General features: G+C 44.3%; 1 protein-coding gene across 1 annotated transcript; it reads left to right on the top strand.

Annotated features, from left to right (window-relative positions):
* Nucleotides 1-487: 487 nt before the first annotated feature.
* ZNF599 (zinc finger protein 599) lies at nucleotides 488-15,903 on the top strand. The gene is made up of 4 exons (XM_002920906.4): nucleotides 488-885; nucleotides 2,773-2,899; nucleotides 4,954-5,049; nucleotides 12,542-15,903. Exons 1-4 carry the CDS (start codon nucleotides 868-870, stop codon nucleotides 14,062-14,064), a joined length of 1,764 nt encoding a protein of 587 aa, XP_002920952.1. The 5' UTR covers nucleotides 488-867; the 3' UTR covers nucleotides 14,065-15,903.
* The last annotated feature ends 1,027 nt before the right edge of the window (nucleotides 15,904-16,930 follow it).

Genomic DNA, 16,930 nt, shown 5'->3' with positions numbered 1-16,930 from the left:
AGATGTGGGGCCCTAGCCCAGAGTTCTTGATTCAGTAGGAGTAAAGTGGGACCTGTATTTGTGACAAATTCCCAAGGGAACGCTGTCGTGGTCTGCAGGTTGGAAACTGCTGATTAAGGGAGCTTTTAAAATTATTGCATTCAAGAAGTATCTTCATTTTTCGTTGTAAATACTGGCTCAGGAAGCAGAAGTGAGTGATCACACTGCTGTACACAGGGAGGAAGGTCAAGCTATGCGTCACCTATCTGAGGCGAGGCATTGCCTGCAGGGCTCCTGAAATTTCTGCAACCTCTTTCGACCTCTAAAAAGCCACACCCTTGTCTTTGGAACACCAGTTGCTCAGAGAACGACACGTGCGCGGCCTAGATGCAGTCAGAAACTACATTACCCAGAAGGCAGGGCAGCTGATGTCGAAGGCGGGCGCTCAGCCAATGGCGGTGGGCGGAGAGGGGCGTTCCTGCCGCGCCATGGGCGGGACTTCTGGCGCGTTCCCCTAGGACGTCATTTGGTTATAGCGGGTCTGTGTTGAACGGCGCAGCTAGTTGGAGGGCTGGCAGGAGGCCGCTTGCCAGAAGGGTCTTCAGACTGAGCAAAGGACAGTGAGGAGAGTAGGACCTACCTCCATGGTTTTGTATGAGTCCGACACCACCTGTAACGGGGTTGTCCCCCTAGCCTCTCCGGCGCCTCTGCACAAGCCCTTCGTTCCCGAGGCACCCGCAGGGCCCCCCCTGGACCTTGTTGCGCGTTTACACAGCGGAGACCGAGGTCCCTGGTCACCCGAGCCAGGGCTGGGGTGAAGGGTCGACTGAGCCCACCGGACGGGCTTTAGTCGCCGCTTCTCGCGGTCTCGCTCGGCCGGTGGGCCTCATGGCGGCGCCGGCGCTGGTGAGTGGAGGGTCGCGCGGGCTCACGCGCGCTGGGGTCGCCGTCCTCACGGTTCCGCCCTCAGTGATACAGATCCTGGGACTCTTCGCCGTTCCTTCTTAATGCACTTGGATCTGGAGGTCCTGGAGGAATGCGGCGGGGGAGGGCGGTGTAGATCTAGTCACTTCTAACCCAGGGTTCTGAAGCCAGGCCAGGGGTTATAAGGGGAAGCCCCCTTTTCTGACTCTGACCTCAGCTTGCCTTTTCACTGCCCTTGGCCTCCATTAACTCGGTTCTAAAATTGGAATACCGTGTGTATTAACGATTATTCTCTCTCAGTTGAGGGAACCAGAGAGGGTATGTGTGTGACATGTGTCCTTCATTGCTCAGCACGACCCACAGAGCATCACTCTGGATGCGATTCTGAGAGGGACTAACCTGCTCCGCTCTTAGGCTCACTCCAGGGAGAGTCTGTCCTTCGGGCCTCCCTGCCTCGGGCTGGAAGCTGGGAGAGGGGATGGAAGCTGCGTTTTTGAATTGCTGCTTCTCTGATAGCTGTAGAAGGTCCCTGGACAGGTGGGGAAGACAGGACAGTCACTGGATAGAACTTTGCAGATGCCATCTGTGTATTACAAGTGAAGTTGCTTTGCAACTTGCCGCAGTGAATCCATTTTCCTGTTTAACACATTTTCTTATTCAGGTTTCCCTACTTTCCAAAGGTTTGGATTTTGCCACTGGCTTTTAGGAAACACTACATTAGTGAGGTAAAAACAAAACTCCTCTTGGGATTTCTTTTGGTTGGTGAAAACAGGTGCTAATGTAAGATTTTCCTAAAAGCAAAGTGGCAATAAGGGGGACTTTCAGAAAGTTGGGGGATACTTTTCACTTTACTGCCGTTTTCCTTATGAAAATTTTCTTATGAATTTCCTTATGAAATTTCCACATTTCCTTATGAAAGTTTTCATAGGAACACAGTGCTTTCAGATAGTGGGGGAGATCTGTGCTTGAAGAGTGACTCCATTACAATATTCATTAATGACAGTGTACAGGAATGCCGTGTCTCTTGGGCTGTAAACATGACAGGCCTTAAGTTATTCTCTAGTCACCCTGTTTACTCTCATCCTAGCTCTGACCACCTTCGGGACTTAGGTTAATTATTAATCTTTACTCGCCTGGCCTGCTCCCTAACTTCACTCCAGCCTCATTCCAGTGCCCCTAAGAGAGGGGGCCAGCCAAAGTCCCCTAATGTTTGCAATCAGTTCATTGTCTTTTGTTGTTTTTGGAGCCCTTAGAGCCATATGACTTGATCTTGCTCCTTTCTTTTATTTCTTGTTGGGGACCTTTCCCCAGTCCTAGAGTGTGAGCTTCTGTTTTCCGCTCCATCTCCAGGCCTAGAACAGTACTGGGCTTGCACCTCGTACCCAATAAGTGGTTGATTAATGAAAGATTTTTCCCTCTGGGACTATGTCAGACTTAGATTAAATCTAACCCCCCCTCACCCTGCCACCATGGCTGGACCTGAGGGACCTGGGTTAAAATCTTGCCCCTTCTCATTAGACATACAACTCTGTTTCACTTGGCTTTGAGCCTCAGTTTGCTGCTTGTGAAATGGAGGTGATGGCCCTTACCCGGTGGGCTGACTGTCTGCTCCTTACTGCCCACATGAGATTATCATGGTTTTGTGTCTTTCTCCAGTGGCTTCCTACACAGGAGGCTTTTCTCTCCCACATCTTTTATTCTGTCAGAGGCACTATCTGCCTCCCTCCTGAGCCCAATACAGAGCTAGGTTCTCAGGAGATACTCAGGGGTTCAGGCCTTGGGTCTTTCCGGACTTCTGCTGGTGGTCAAGCAATAGGCTCTCATCTCATCTAGATGTATAGGCACCCACTCCTCTGTTTGATGTTCCAGGCATTGGTATCATTTAAAGACGTGGCCGTGACCTTCACTGGGGAGGAATGGAGACATCTGGACCTGGCCCAGAGGACCTTATACCGGGAGGTGATGCTGGAGACTTGTGGGCTCCTGGTCTCACTGGGTAAGGACTTATCATTCTCCAGAGTGGTACCCAAGGCTTTCATTCCATCCTTTCTCTCTAAGCATGGTTGATTGAGAAGGCCTCTGGGACCCACCTTCCTGTCTCCCCACAGCCTCAGCATATTCTGTTCTAACATTATATTGGTGTCCTTATGTGTGCAGAAGGGATTGTTGTTGTATAAGAGACATAGTTCTTACCATTTTTACCCGAGTGTCCAGCAAAAGCTGGCCTCAGTCTGACGTCCTTATTCCAGATCTCCATAAGAGCTAGAGTGATCGGTTCAGCTTGGTTGGGTCAAACGTCTTCACAGCCCAGTTCGCAGGACCTGTGGGTAATGGGAGGTTCTCCAAGAAGTGGGTGAATCAGACAAACAGGAAGATATTTGACATCAGTGCTACTGGTATCTTTCTAATTAACAATCTCTGCTAATTGGCCTCTTTGGCCCCTGGTATCTGCAGTTTTCTCTTATTTCCTAAGGCCTATGCCTTGCTTCTCTGCTGCTAAGGGAGATCATTTTAGAGGGTGCACAGACACATCATCGAATGATGTTGATGGGCATCTAGGAAAGCTCTTTCTTTTTCCTTTCTCTTTCCTGCCTTCTGACTGTTGTTGGAAGAGTCTGGGCTTGGTGCTGCGTCTTTAGCTCTCCTGTGTCTGTTGCTAATTTCCCCTTCAGAAAGAACAGCTGTGGGGCACACAGCCTTGAGGAGGCAGCATGAGCTTCCTGGGACTTAATACAGTTATTTTAATTTTTATTGTGTTTTTATAGTAACCTTGTACTTAGCCCAAGTGACCTAATACCTGTGAAGTACTTAGAATAGAACTGGGAACATAGCAGGTGTGACACATGTATTTATTATATGTACTAAATCAGTAAATCCCAAATATTTTCCCACTAAAACTTTAAATGGCCAGTTTACCCAGAAATTGGTTGGAATCTGAACTGAATAGAGGCCCAAGGTCTCCCTTTTCCCAGACGTCCAAAATGGTTACCATGACAAGGCTTCCCCACCCTTGTGTCCACATTATCTCTCCCAGGGGGTCAGTCATCGATGCAGTAAATGGTGTTAGCTTGTGACCATTGTGATTAGTTGTTGAAAGGAGATGCACGGGGAATAGTATTCCAGGTGGAGGGACCAACAGGAGCCAAGTCCGCGTGGGGGCAGGGAGCTCAGTTCCGGAACAGAGATGAAGGAAGGTCTGATTTAACTTTGACACTGCCCCATCACGGAGCTCAGTGCCAGGTATCTAGCAGACATCAGTGAACATTTGCTGCGGGACCACTGGATGCATTCTGGTCTGCGGAACAGGATTTTCTAGTCAGGTTTCTGTGGGTCCCAGTGCCTTAGTCACTGGATTCTCTCGAGTCCTCTTGTCTTTAAGCCTCCACATTTGGCAAAACTTTGGGTGTATGTACCAGAATACCTGCTCATACTGATTTCACCCCTGAAAAACTTGTAATAACTTGTCCTGATGAGAAGCCCTGAGGTAGTGCTGGCTCCTGGCCTGGTAGATGCCAACCCAGGTGTGTCTGTTCGCTTTCTGTCCTTGGTCCAGGTCATCAAGCCAGTATCCTCGAAGCAGCCATAGGATGCTACAGCACCAAGTAGGGCAGCAGGTCCCACCTTCAGCTCTGTCTTCCCAACTTGGATTAAAGGCTTTTTCTTCAGGATGGGTAGCAGTTTTAGGGCATGGCCAACCTCAGACAACTGACTATCCATAGATGCCGTTCAGCAGTTGATTTAGTCCAGTGTTTTTAGCCATCCTTGGGCACTGGAATCACCCGGGAAGCTTTACAGATTTCCTATGTTCTGTCCTTATGCCCAGAGATTTGGTTTAATTTGTTCTGTGTTCAGAACCAGACATCTCCAGGTAGTTCTGATCCACGGGGAGGTGGAATCCTACTGGCTTCATTAGGGAACACCTTCTGGAAGGAGTCGTTTCCTTTCTGGAGTTCTGTGGTGGTGTGTGAAAGGTGTATACTCTGTGTACTTGAGACTTTTCCTTTTGTCTGTACCTGTATATCCATGCCCCATTTATTTCTCCATGCACAGGGCATCCTGTTCCCAAACCAGAGCTGATCTACCTGGTGGAGCATGGGCAGGAACTGTGGACGGTGAAGAGAGGCCTCTCCAAAAGCACCTTCACAGGTAGGTGGCTGAGAGTCTGGCAGGTGGGTGTCCTGGCGACTGACAGACTACCAGGGGATCACTATGTCTGAAATTCCACGGGCAGCTTCGTTTCGTGGCCTTCCTAGGGGCTCGGTTGGTCATGGAGCAGTCCCAGCTGTGTTTCCCCTGTCTTTCCACCCCATCACACTCTTCGTCTTCATTCGGGCTGGGATGTGGCATACTGAGTAAGAGACAGGCTCTAAATGCTTGGCCATTCACCAGCCTCATGACTGAGGAAGTTGCATGATGTTGCTGTACCTTTGATGTTCAGGTTCGGCTAAGTAAATTCTCTGCTGTAAAAGATAAACACCAGAATGTGGGTGGGTCAACAGATAAGGAGTTTTTTTCTCAGTCACGCCATGGTTAATGTGGGTCAGCGGGGTGGGGGGGCTCTGTACACATACTTAGTCAGGGACCCAGGTGCAGTCTGTTGTCGGTATGTTGCTTTAAGGCTGCCCTGGCATCATCCAACTGGCCAGGAGGAATAGGAGAGAAGGGGAGTACAGATGGCCCCCAGCGTACAGTGGTTCAGCTTTGGATTTTTCCACTTTACAGTGGTGTGAAAGCAGTATGCATTCAGTAGAAACTGGACTTTGAATTTGGAGTTTGGATCTTTTCCTGGGCTAGTGATACTGCAGTGTGATACTCTCTCTTGACGCTGGGCATCAGCAGCAAGTCGCGGCTCCCAGTCAGCGGTGCGATCGTGCGGGTAAACAGCCAGTACGCTTATAACCATTTTGTTTTTTACTTCTGGTACAGTAGGCAGTAAGTGCGTGAGCTCGTCAACACTGTACCATGAAATAGCCTTTGTATTTGCCGATGTCGCCCGACTGGAGGCTAATGTAAGTGCACGGAGCATGTTTAAGGCAGTCCAGGCTAAGCTATGATGTGCGTGGGTTAGGTGTATTAAACGCGTTTTGATGGGTGTATTGGGATGTGACCCCATCATAAGCTGAGGAAGATCTGTAGTCCTGTCCACTTGCACACATACGTCATTTCCGTTCACATTCCATAGACAAGAACTGGGCATCAGGCTACATGTCGCCTCAAACTGGGAAATGTGGTTTATCTTTGTGCCCACGGAGAAGAGGCCAGGGATATGATGAACGTATCCTGGGTCTGCTAAAGTAGGCTTTGTTAGAAAAAGCTAGTAATGGTGATTTCTGCATCATCAGATTATTTGGTGATGTAATTAGATAACGGGAAACTGCTTATTGCACACTGTCTAACCCAGAGTAAGTGACAAAGTAACACAAGTTGTGTGTTTGTAATATTCAGGCATTATTAGTCATAATGAATAATGACATCTCAGTCTTCTTCCCAAATTCAGAAAAGACAGTCCTTTCTTTTTCTGCAGATTCCTACCTCTAATTATACTTTGCGTCCCGCCCTTTTCCACCTTCATCTGATCATTCATTCACCTCTACATCCCTGCATGTAGTCATCCTTCCATTTGTGAAGCTCATATTTGGAAGCAGTCCCTAGCCTTGTTCTCTTCTTGTCCTCCTGTCTTATAAAACCCCAGCAAGACTTTGCCTTCATCAGCCTCACTTCTGGGCGCTAAGAGCCACTGGAGCCATTGAGTGGGTGGAGAGGCTTCAGTGAAGATTCCTGATCTCTGCCCTCTCACGTTCCTTCTGACTGCTCAGCCAGCAAGCGTCCGGCCCTCCCCTCCTCACTCCTAGAGTCGGTCTCACACCTTCACCCCACTCTGCAGTTCCACATCTTCACTTGACTGTTCCAGTGTTCCACTGTCATCCTAAAAAGGACCTCATGATTTGGTCCACTCCTCCCACCTCCCCATTTTCAGCTACTGGTCTTACCATTTCATAAGTCAAGAAAGCCAGGAACAAAAGGACGGCCCCACACCACCTCCATCTTCTTCATACCCTCTATCCAGCCACTCCTGAATCTTGATCATGTTTCATCTTCCGTATCTCCGGAATCTGTCGTCTTCACCAGCTCTGTCAGGTCCACATTAGCACCCCCGTCCAAGCCATACTCGTCTCTTGCCTGCCCGACACTAGCGGATGTCCAGCTGCTCTCCCTGTATCTGCTGCGTGCCTCCGGTCCACTCTCTGTCTTGCATCCGCTTCCCCATCCACTCACCCTCCTTCCCGATATCACCACTCGCCTCGCTGCTGCTAACTTGGCATGTGACCTACTTCACGTTGAGAGGAGAGGCTACACACTTGGCCTTCCTGCTCTTTACCCCTGACAGACTCATCCTGCAGCTTCTTCTCACCTCTGGAAGAGTTCCCAGTCCTGGCACGGCAGGTTCCCCCAGCAGAGTCTAGATCACACCTTCTCCTGACTTAGGTGTATCGGTTACCTATTGCTGTTTGGCAATAATACCACAAACTTAGTTAAAAATATCACTTATTTACTGTTTCTCATCTGTGGGTCAGAGGTCCCGGCACAGCTTGGTGGGGTCCGCTACACGCCGCAGTCAGAGACACCTCACAAGACGTCAGCTTCCTTCTTCAGATCAAGTGGTGGTGGGAGAGACTTCAGCAAGAGGGATGCAACACACAGCCTCATGTATTACTTTCCGCCACTTGGCCATATTCTGTTCTTTAGAAGCAAGTCAAGGGCCTGCGACATTCTGCCAGAGGGCATTATAACAGGGTGTAAGCAGCACGAGGCAGGAGTAACAGGAAGCCATACATGAGTCTGCTGTATCGGGGACCTTGGGTCTTCACTTATTTCCTGCCTCTTCTGTATCTTCACCTTCTTTCAGCTCAACATAGGAAACACAGTGCAGTTTCGGACGCTTGGGGGAAACATGGTATAAAAAATGCTCTTGTCTCTCCAACACATATAATGGTTGACAACTGTGTTTCACCTGAACAACCAAGCTTCTGGGAGGAGTTTTCTCATTCTCTGAAGAGACAGCTACACAGGACTTCTAGGCTTCCCCGTTACTATTTTACTATTTTCTTTAATTGTTATATGAAGGTGTAACTTATAAGTAGTGAATAAACAAATCTTAGCGGTTCATCTTTATGAAATATTAAATATATATAAACCCAGGTATCCACCACACAGGTCAAGAAATATTTCCAGCACCTCCCAGGTTTCTTCTGCTCCCTCCTTGTTAATATCCCCTTTTACAAAAGTAGCTGGTGTTCAACTCAATCACAGTGTTTAGTTTTAAAGACTTATAAATGGACTCCCACAGTACATAATACTGTTATGTCTGTCTTCTTTTGATAATCATTATGGCTCTGAGGTTCCCTCATGTGGTTGCAAAATTTAGAGTTATTTCTTAACTGTGCAGTGACTCAGTGAATAAATGGATTACATATTAACTATTTTCCTGTTATTTGGCTTGTTCTCCATTTTCAGACTATTGTGAAGAATGGAGCTATGAGTATTCTTGATCATATTTTTTGTTGGATATAAGCACACATTTCGGTTGGGAATGTGTAAATGAGTGGCCTGGCTGGATCGTGGTGTAGACACATGATTAGCTTCAGTAGAAACCACCAAAGAGTTTTGCCATTTCACATTCCCAGCAGAATGCGTTCGTCGTCAATTGTTATACCCACTGGGAAGCAGGTGGTATCTTCCCCTTTATTCTTTGAGACCCAGTAGTGTTTCTCAGCACCACACTACTGAAAATGTTCTTACTCAGGTTACTGTGGACATTCTGATCGGCAAGTGCAGCACCTGTAATAATGATAATAGGGGTGTACGGTTTACTGAACATTTGCCATGTACTGGGCTGGTTGATTTACATAATTTTTCTTATGTAACATTACTGTGAACATGTTATGTGTCCTCTTCAAGGTCATACGTTGGAGGTGGGGGGCTAGAACCCCCACTGTGATGCTATTAACAGGTGAGGGGAGATGATTGGGTTTAGATGAGGTCATGAGGGTGGAGCCCCCATCATGGGATTGATGTCCTCATAAGAAGACAAAGAGAGACCATAGCCTTTCCTAGGTGTTGTGTATGTGCTGGGGGATGCTTAGGAGAAGAGGGAGAACACTCTGGTGTCTCTTCTTAGAAGGACACTAATCCTACCAGATCAGGGCCCTACCCTGATGACCTCATTTAACCATAATTGCTTCCATAAAGGCCCTATCTCCAAATTCACATTGGAGGTTAGGGCTTCAACACATAAATCTTGGGGGAACACAAACATACAGTCCATAACAAAATTTGTTTTCGGGGTAAATATAGGGCTATTCATATATTGTTTTTCTTGTGTCAGTTTTGGTAACTGAATCTTTCAAGTTTTCCACTTCATCTAATTATTCTAGCCATTACATTTTAAGATAAAACAATTTTATGTTATATATATTTTACCACAGTAAATAAGGCTAAAAAATAAATGAAGATACATATATATTTTTTTATGTTTTTATCTTAATCACCTGGTGCTCATCATGACAAGTGCACTCCTTAATCCCCAGCAGCTGTTTAACCCATCCCCACCCACCTCCCCTCAGTAACCATCAGTTTGTTCTCTATAGTTAAGACTCTGTTTCCTGATTTATCTCTGTCTCTTTTTTCCCTTTGCTCATTTGTTTTGTTCCTTAAATTCCGCATACAAGTGAAGTCATATGGTATTTGTCTTTCTCTGATCACTTAGCATTATACTCTCTGGCTGCATCCATGTTGTTGTAAATGACGACTTCATTCTTTTTTATGGCTGAATAATATTCCTGTGTGTGTGTGTGTGTGTGTGTGTGTGTGTGTGTGTGTGTGTGTGTATAACTCATCCTCTTTATCCATGCATCAGTCAGTGGACACTTGGGCCATATCTTGGCAATGCTGCAGTAAACACAGGGATGTGTGTGTCCTATGTACGTGTTTTTATAATGCCACTATAAACTGACGTTCTCAAAACAGACTTAAAAATTACTTCATTGGGGCGCCTGGGTGGCACAGCGGTTAAGCGTCTGCCTTCGGCTCAGGGCGTGATCCCGGCGTTGTGGGATCGAGCCCCACGTCAGGCTCCTCTGCTGTGAGCCTGCTTCTTCCTCTCCCACTACCCCTGCTTGTGTTCCCTATCTCGCTGGCTGTCTCTATCTCTGTCAAATAAATAAACAAAAATCTTTAAAAAAAAATAAATAAAAAATAAAAATTACTTCATTGTACTCTTGTGTGCACATACTTTTTCATTTTAACTTCATAAAAAGTTTAACATAGGTTATATTGTCTTATGTGATTTGTACTTCCTATTCAACAGTTTATCGTTAAGATTCACCATGCATGTAGTATAGTTCACTCATTTTTTTCTTCTGTAGTCATTTGCATGAATATAACATAATGTATTCATTTATTTTCATGAGCATTTTCATGTTTCTGGTTTTTTATACCCACAAAATGCTGTTGTGAAAATTCACATACATACGTCCTCATGTACATGTGTAGGAATTTCTCTTAATAGTGTTCCTGGGGCTAGAATTTTTCAGTTATTATAAGTGAGCAAAAGGAGAACTTCCCTAGATGCTGCCCTGCTGTTTTCTCAACCTGTTTACACTTTCTCTTACCTGTTTACACTTCACCTGCGTTATGCTAACGATTCCATGGGTCTGCGGCCTTTCCAACACTTGAAACTGTCATGTTCTTAAATTTCTTCAATCAGGTGAATATAATAGGGTATCTCATTGTGGTCTTTTTGCCCTTCCCTCATATCCGGGGAAGTTGAGCACCTCTTTGTATGTTGATTGGCTGATGCAGATCTTCTGTGAAATGCCAGCTCATACAAATATGCTTAGTTTTCATTTTGGGTGTGGAGTGTTGATGTTTCCAACTGTAATTGTGGTTTTGTCTATTTCTCCTTTGAACTCAGTTTTTGGTTTATTTTGAGGCTCTGATATTTGTTGCATACAGATTTAGGATTGTTATGTCTTCCTGGTGGATTGATTTTTTAATCATTCTATAATGTCCCTCTTTTTTTCGTTTACTTTGCTTTGTAGGCTATGGTATCTGATATTAATTTAGATACCCTTGTTTGCCTTTCAAAAAATTATATTTAACATCAGGTTCCTCTGCTATGAGCCTGCTTCTTCCTCTCCCACTCCCCCTGCTTGTGTTCCCTCTCTCGCTGGCTGTCTCTGTCTCTGTCGAATAAATAAATAAAATCTTTAAAAAAAAATTATATTTAGTTTAGTCAAATTGACTAGTCTTTTCATTTACAGATAATGCTTTTTTATCTTGTTTATGAAATCTTTCACTTTCCTGTGATCTAAAAGATAATCATTTTTACGTTTACTAAATGTTGTTAATGGTGAGCCTTTGACATTAGGTCTTAATCAGTCTAGAGTTGATTTTGTGTGGCGTGAGGTTAGGAATGCAATTTCATTTTCCCCCATATGGGAAATGATTTCTCTAGATCTGTTTGTTGAATAGTCCCTCCTTTTCCCAGTGGGCCTCTCTGCTACTTCTGTCATATTTCAAAGTTCATATATACATTTCTGAGCTCTTAATTCTGTCTTTTTCTTTGACAGTTTATCTTAAATCTATGCCTATATCTTACTGCCTTGATGTACATAATCATCATAATTCTAATTCCTCAAAGGGCAAGACTCCTTTCTTTGTTCTTCTGTGGAGATAGCCTGGTCTCTTTGTTCTTTTATATAAATTCCACAATCAGTTTGTCAATATCCTTGAAAAACTCTATTGGGATTTTATCTGAAGTTGTATTGAATTTATAGATGAATTTAAGGGCAACTTTATATTACTAATCTCCCTTTTCGTATAGATCTTCATTAATATGGTAAATTTATAATTCTCTTCATCTAGATGGTATCTATTTGGTATCTGTTCACCTAGTCTTTACTCAGATGAAGTAGACTCAGTAACACCCACCCAGTGTTTTCTCACCGTCCCCCACTACCCCACAGCCCAGGAGCCCGAGATTTTTTTCTCTCCTCTGTCCCTGCCTATCTCTCCATCCTCATCTCCACCATCCGCTCATCCACTTCCCTTTGCCTGGCATTCAGAATTCTCTCAAGACACCGCACATTGTACTTCGTGTCATCTGCTGCAGTTTCTCTCCTAATTCCTCTGTCAGGGAATCCTTTACTCTCCTTTAGAAATAAGCTACCATAGCACCTTTTCCAAGTAGCCTCCACTGACCTCTTTCTGTCTCCTTCGTGGGCCAGGTTAGTGCCCTTCCCTGTGCTGTCATACCATGAGACGTTAGGGCACAGTTGTTACACACAGTGTAGTTATCACTCTGCCCACCGTCCCCCATTCTGGAGAGCGAGGCGTCATCTCCACCCCAGATTCTCTATGCCCTGCCCCAGCTTTTCTTCCTGGGTTGCCTTTTAAAGATGTCAAGAGTCCAAGGAGTAGCGAAGAAAGAAATTGTAAACCTGGGCTTAATAGATGTATAAATGGCACAGGCATTAGAGGGATTATTCTCATCTTCCTTCGACTCCTCAAATGGGAATTTTGTTTGTTCTGTGCTGACATCACTAATAGACACCTTTCTGTACTGGATTTCCTTCAGGTGAAAAAGCAAAACCTGAGACCACAGAACTTACTGCTTCTCAGCTGGCCTTCACTGAGGAAGCCCCTGTTGAGGAACAAGTGACCCAGGGAGTCTCAAGGGATTCCAGGCCGAGGCAAGCAAGGGATCAGGAAAAGCTATCCGAAATGCAGGAAGGGAACTTGAGGCCAGGAACAGACCCCCACAAGGAGACATGCCCTAGGAAGTGGACCCATAAACATGATGATTTGGAGGCAGATGATCGTGTGTGTTTAACGGTTTTGCAGGAGCGAGTCACTACACAAGGTGATCTACGTGAACATGAACAAGGACCAGGAAAAGACCCTGTGATAGATGCAAGGAATAACTTGTATAAATGCAAAGAATGTGGGAAAAGGTTTAGCAAGAATTGGGCCCTTGTTCGGCATCAGCAGATTCATGCTGGATTGAAGCCCTATAAATGCAGTGAATGTGGGAAAGCCTGTAATTATATGGCAGACTTCATTCGACATATGAGGTTTCATACTGGGGAAAAACCATACAAGTGCAGTGAGTGTGGGAAGGCCTTCAAACGCAGGTCTCACCTCACAGAGCACCAGCGCATTCACACTGGAGATAAGCCCTATGAGTGCAAAGAATGTGGTAAAACTTTCACCCACCGCTCTTCTTTTAACCAACATAATATGACCCACACTAGGGAAAAGCCCTTTTTGTGCAAAGAATGTGGGAAGGCTTTTTATTACAGTTCTTCCTTTGCTCAACACATGAGGATTCACACTGGAAAGAAACTCTATGAGTGCAGTGAATGTGGAAAGGCCTTCACGCACCGCTCCACTTTTATCCAGCATAATATGACCCACACAGGAGAAAAACCCTTTTTGTGCAAAGAATGTGGAAAAGCTTTTTGCCTCAGCTCATCCTTCACACAGCACATGAGGATTCACACTGGAGAGAAACCCTATGAGTGCAACGAATGTGGAAAGGCCTTCACTCACCGCTCCACTTTTATCCGGCACAAGAGGACTCATACTGGAGAGAAGCCCTTTGAATGCAAGGAATGTGGGAAAGCCTTTTGTGACAGCTCTTCCTTAATTCAACACATGAGGATTCACACTGGCGAGAGGCCCTATAAGTGCACTGAATGTGGAAAAGCCTTTACACACCACTCTGTTTTTATCCGACATAATAGGACCCACAGTGGAGAAAAACCCTTGGAGTGTAAAGAATGTGCAAAAGCCTTTTACTACAGCTCTTCCTTTACTCGACACATGAGGATTCACACTGGCGAGAAGCCCTATGTATGCAGAGAATGTGGGAAGGCCTTTACCCAACCTGCAAATTTTGTTCGTCATAATAGGATCCACACTGGAGAAAAACCGTATAAATGCAAAGACTGTAAGAAGGCTTTTTGTGACAATTTTGCCTTAACTCAACACGTGAGAACTCACACTGGAGAGAAACCCTTTGAATGTGGTGAATGTGGAAAAACCTTCAGCCACAGTTCATCTTTCACTCACCATCGAAAAATTCATACCAGAGTTTAAAGGTATCTGCAGGTTGTTTACATCAGTCAATTTTAGTGAACTCATACTGGGAAATACCTTTTCTTTTCAATATAACTATTCAGGACAACCTTTTGGCCAGAGAAATATCTTCCTCATTATCTGATAATTCATACTGAAGAGAAACATATTTGCCATCCCCACGAAAGCTTTTAGTGGCAGGTCATCTCAAGGGTCATATTAGAAATTGACCCAGCCTAGACCCTTACACTACCCTTGAGAATCATCCACAAGTGAGACCCCGTGATTATGCATTTAGGAAATATGGTAGCAAAAATTCTTCCTATATTTATGCTATAAAACCATCTCAAGAGTATTTTAAAAGTACAGTGAGGGGTGGAGGAGGAGATGTAGAAGAGAAAGGGAAAAGAAATGAGTGTATGGCTTCTTTCCAATTTCCTTGCCAAGCTTGTGATAATTTGTCATTGGGGTTGGGGTGGGGGATCATGGGTGTATGAGAGATAAAAAGACCTCATTCGCTTTGTGTGTGTGTGTGTGTTAAGATTTATTTATTTGAGAGCAAGAGAGAACACGAGTCGGGGAGCCTGATGTGGGGCTCAATCCCAGGACCCTGGGATCATGACCATAGTCAAAGGCAGACGCTTACCTGCCTGAGCCACCCAGGCGCCCCTATGTGTTTTTTATATATCTGTCATCAGGAGAGTCCAACATTTCTTGAAAATATTCCTTATTCTAAAATATTGTCATTTTTACCCTTGAGGAGCATAACTGTTTGTGAGAGATTTAGAGGCCTGAGTCTTGAAATACTTAACATACATACACACGCACACTCGTATGTTTAGTTAATTCTTGTTATTCGTTGTGGTTGTATTCTATAAATCCATCATAAACACTGAATTAATCAATACTGAACCATTGCTCCTAAGGGAAATGCAAACTTATGCTCATCTGAGCCTTTGTTCACATTTTCATCAACCAATCAATGCATAACCTATTATGGATTTTTTTTCTGTTTAAAGGCATCTGAATTTAATATATGTTTCTTAGAAATAAATTATATGCAGCATTATAATAAAAATATTTCAATTACATCATTTTGTGTGGTGTATTCTATTGTGACTATACTAAAGTCAGTCATACAAACAATACACAAAATTTAGTACTTGCACATATAAACATAGTAAACAGTACAGTAATGTGGACATCTACACTATGCTATACGGTACAGTCATGCAAAGAAAGTGCAGAAAAAGGTAAACTTAATCAAAGATTAACATTAAATAAAACCAGGTTTGATAGAGCTGTGGGATGTACGGTGGGGCAGTGCACTCTGGATAAACCTCTTGACCTTGGCTTACCCCAAGAAAACCAAAGGAGTAGTTGATGCTACTTATTTCAAGTCACTGAAGTGGTTTGAAAAATTGCTGGAGGCTGCATTCAATGATAGGGTCACATTCTTTCATGTCACTGAAAATTCTTCCAAGGCAGAATTTCATTCTGATATTATGGCTGCTGCGAGAGGGACAATTTACTCAGTGGTAGACGGATTTTCATCACCATTCTCATCATCACTGACCTCAGTGCCTTGTTTTGCCATCTCTTCTGGGTCTTTGTGGGCTCTACCACCTTTTCTGCCAAAATTTCTTCCGCATCTTCCCTCATGTTGCTGAAGCTTTTTCCACTTATTTGCCATGTGTTATGCATTATGTGTTTGACACTGTCCTTTATATTTTCTGTAACATCTTCAAAGCCTTTGAAATTTTTCAGGCAGCCTGGCCATTTTTCCAGATGTTACTGATAGTAGTCTGCTTGGTACTATACCAGGCTGTGCACCACAGTCACCAACATTGCATGTAGCAACTGGCTTCCAGTCGTCCATCATGGCGGTTTCCTTGTTGGTGTTGTATCGCTTTATTATAAAGTTCCCTCATGTTGTGCACTATGAAGGCCTTATTATGTCCTGGTTGAGAGGTTAGGTGACAGACATAGTGTTTAAGGGCGTGAAAAGAACATCTAGGTTGGGGTGGGCATTTGCAAGTTCTTCCTGGCAATGGACTGGGGCAATATTCAAAATCAATACAAACTTGGAGGCAAGGCATGTGTTTTCTTTAAGGTCCATCACAGCCTTCTTGGACTTATAAATACTGGACAGCACTGGGTGCCTGGGTGGCACAATTGGTTAAGCGCCCGACTCTTGATATTGGCTCAGGTCATGATCTCAAGGTCATGGGATTGAGCCCTGTGTTGGGCTCCATGCTCAGTGGAGTCTGCTTGAGATTCTCTCCCTCTTCCCACCCCCTGCACTCTCTCTCTCTCACTCTCAAATAAATAAGTAAATCTGTAAAAAGAAGAAGGAGGAATTAAATCCTAAGTAGATAGAAATAAATGATAGAGCTAAGAGCAGAAATAGAAAATATACAGAAAAATTAACACACTAAAAGTGGACTTTTAAAAGGTTAATGAAATTGACAAACCCCTAGAAAAACTGAGCAGGAAATAAAAAAAGAAAAATGAAACTCCCAATATCAGGAATGAAGGGGAGCATCACTGCAGATTTGATAGATATTAAAGGGATAACAAGTGACCGTAAACACCATTCTGTGAGGAAAATTGCACATCCATGTGGTTTTCCTGTAAATTGTATCAAAAATATAAGGAAGACACTTTACTAAGGTTACACAAACTGTTTCTGAAAACAAAGAAGGAAACTTCCTCATTCTATGAAGAAGCCACTATTACCCTAATACAAAAACATAATACAGAAATTTAAAGATTAATATCCCTCAGGAACATAGACATAAAAGTCTTTAATGACCATTTCAGGAAATCAAACCAAATATAAGAGGATAATCTAGCATGACCACCTCTTGGGTGGGGGTTTGTCCCA

This window comes from Ailuropoda melanoleuca, chromosome 12 (genome assembly GCF_002007445.2).
Source record: "Ailuropoda melanoleuca isolate Jingjing chromosome 12, ASM200744v2, whole genome shotgun sequence".
Taxonomy (NCBI): Eukaryota; Metazoa; Chordata; class Mammalia; order Carnivora; family Ursidae; genus Ailuropoda; species Ailuropoda melanoleuca.
The sequence above is the reverse complement of the archived record's forward strand: the minus strand, read 5'-3'. Positions and strand labels throughout refer to the sequence as shown.

What these genes read in the sequence shown, in the direction of transcription:
- ZNF599 (XM_002920906.4), top strand. An exon ending in TGGGCTCCTGGTCTCACTGG is followed by an intron (nt 2,900 to 4,953) that starts GTAAGGACTTAT and finishes CTCCATGCACAG; the next exon opens with GGCATCCTGTTCCCAAACCA. An exon ending in CTCCAAAAGCACCTTCACAG is followed by an intron (nt 5,050 to 12,541) that starts GTAGGTGGCTGA and finishes GATTTCCTTCAG; the next exon opens with GTGAAAAAGCAAAACCTGAG.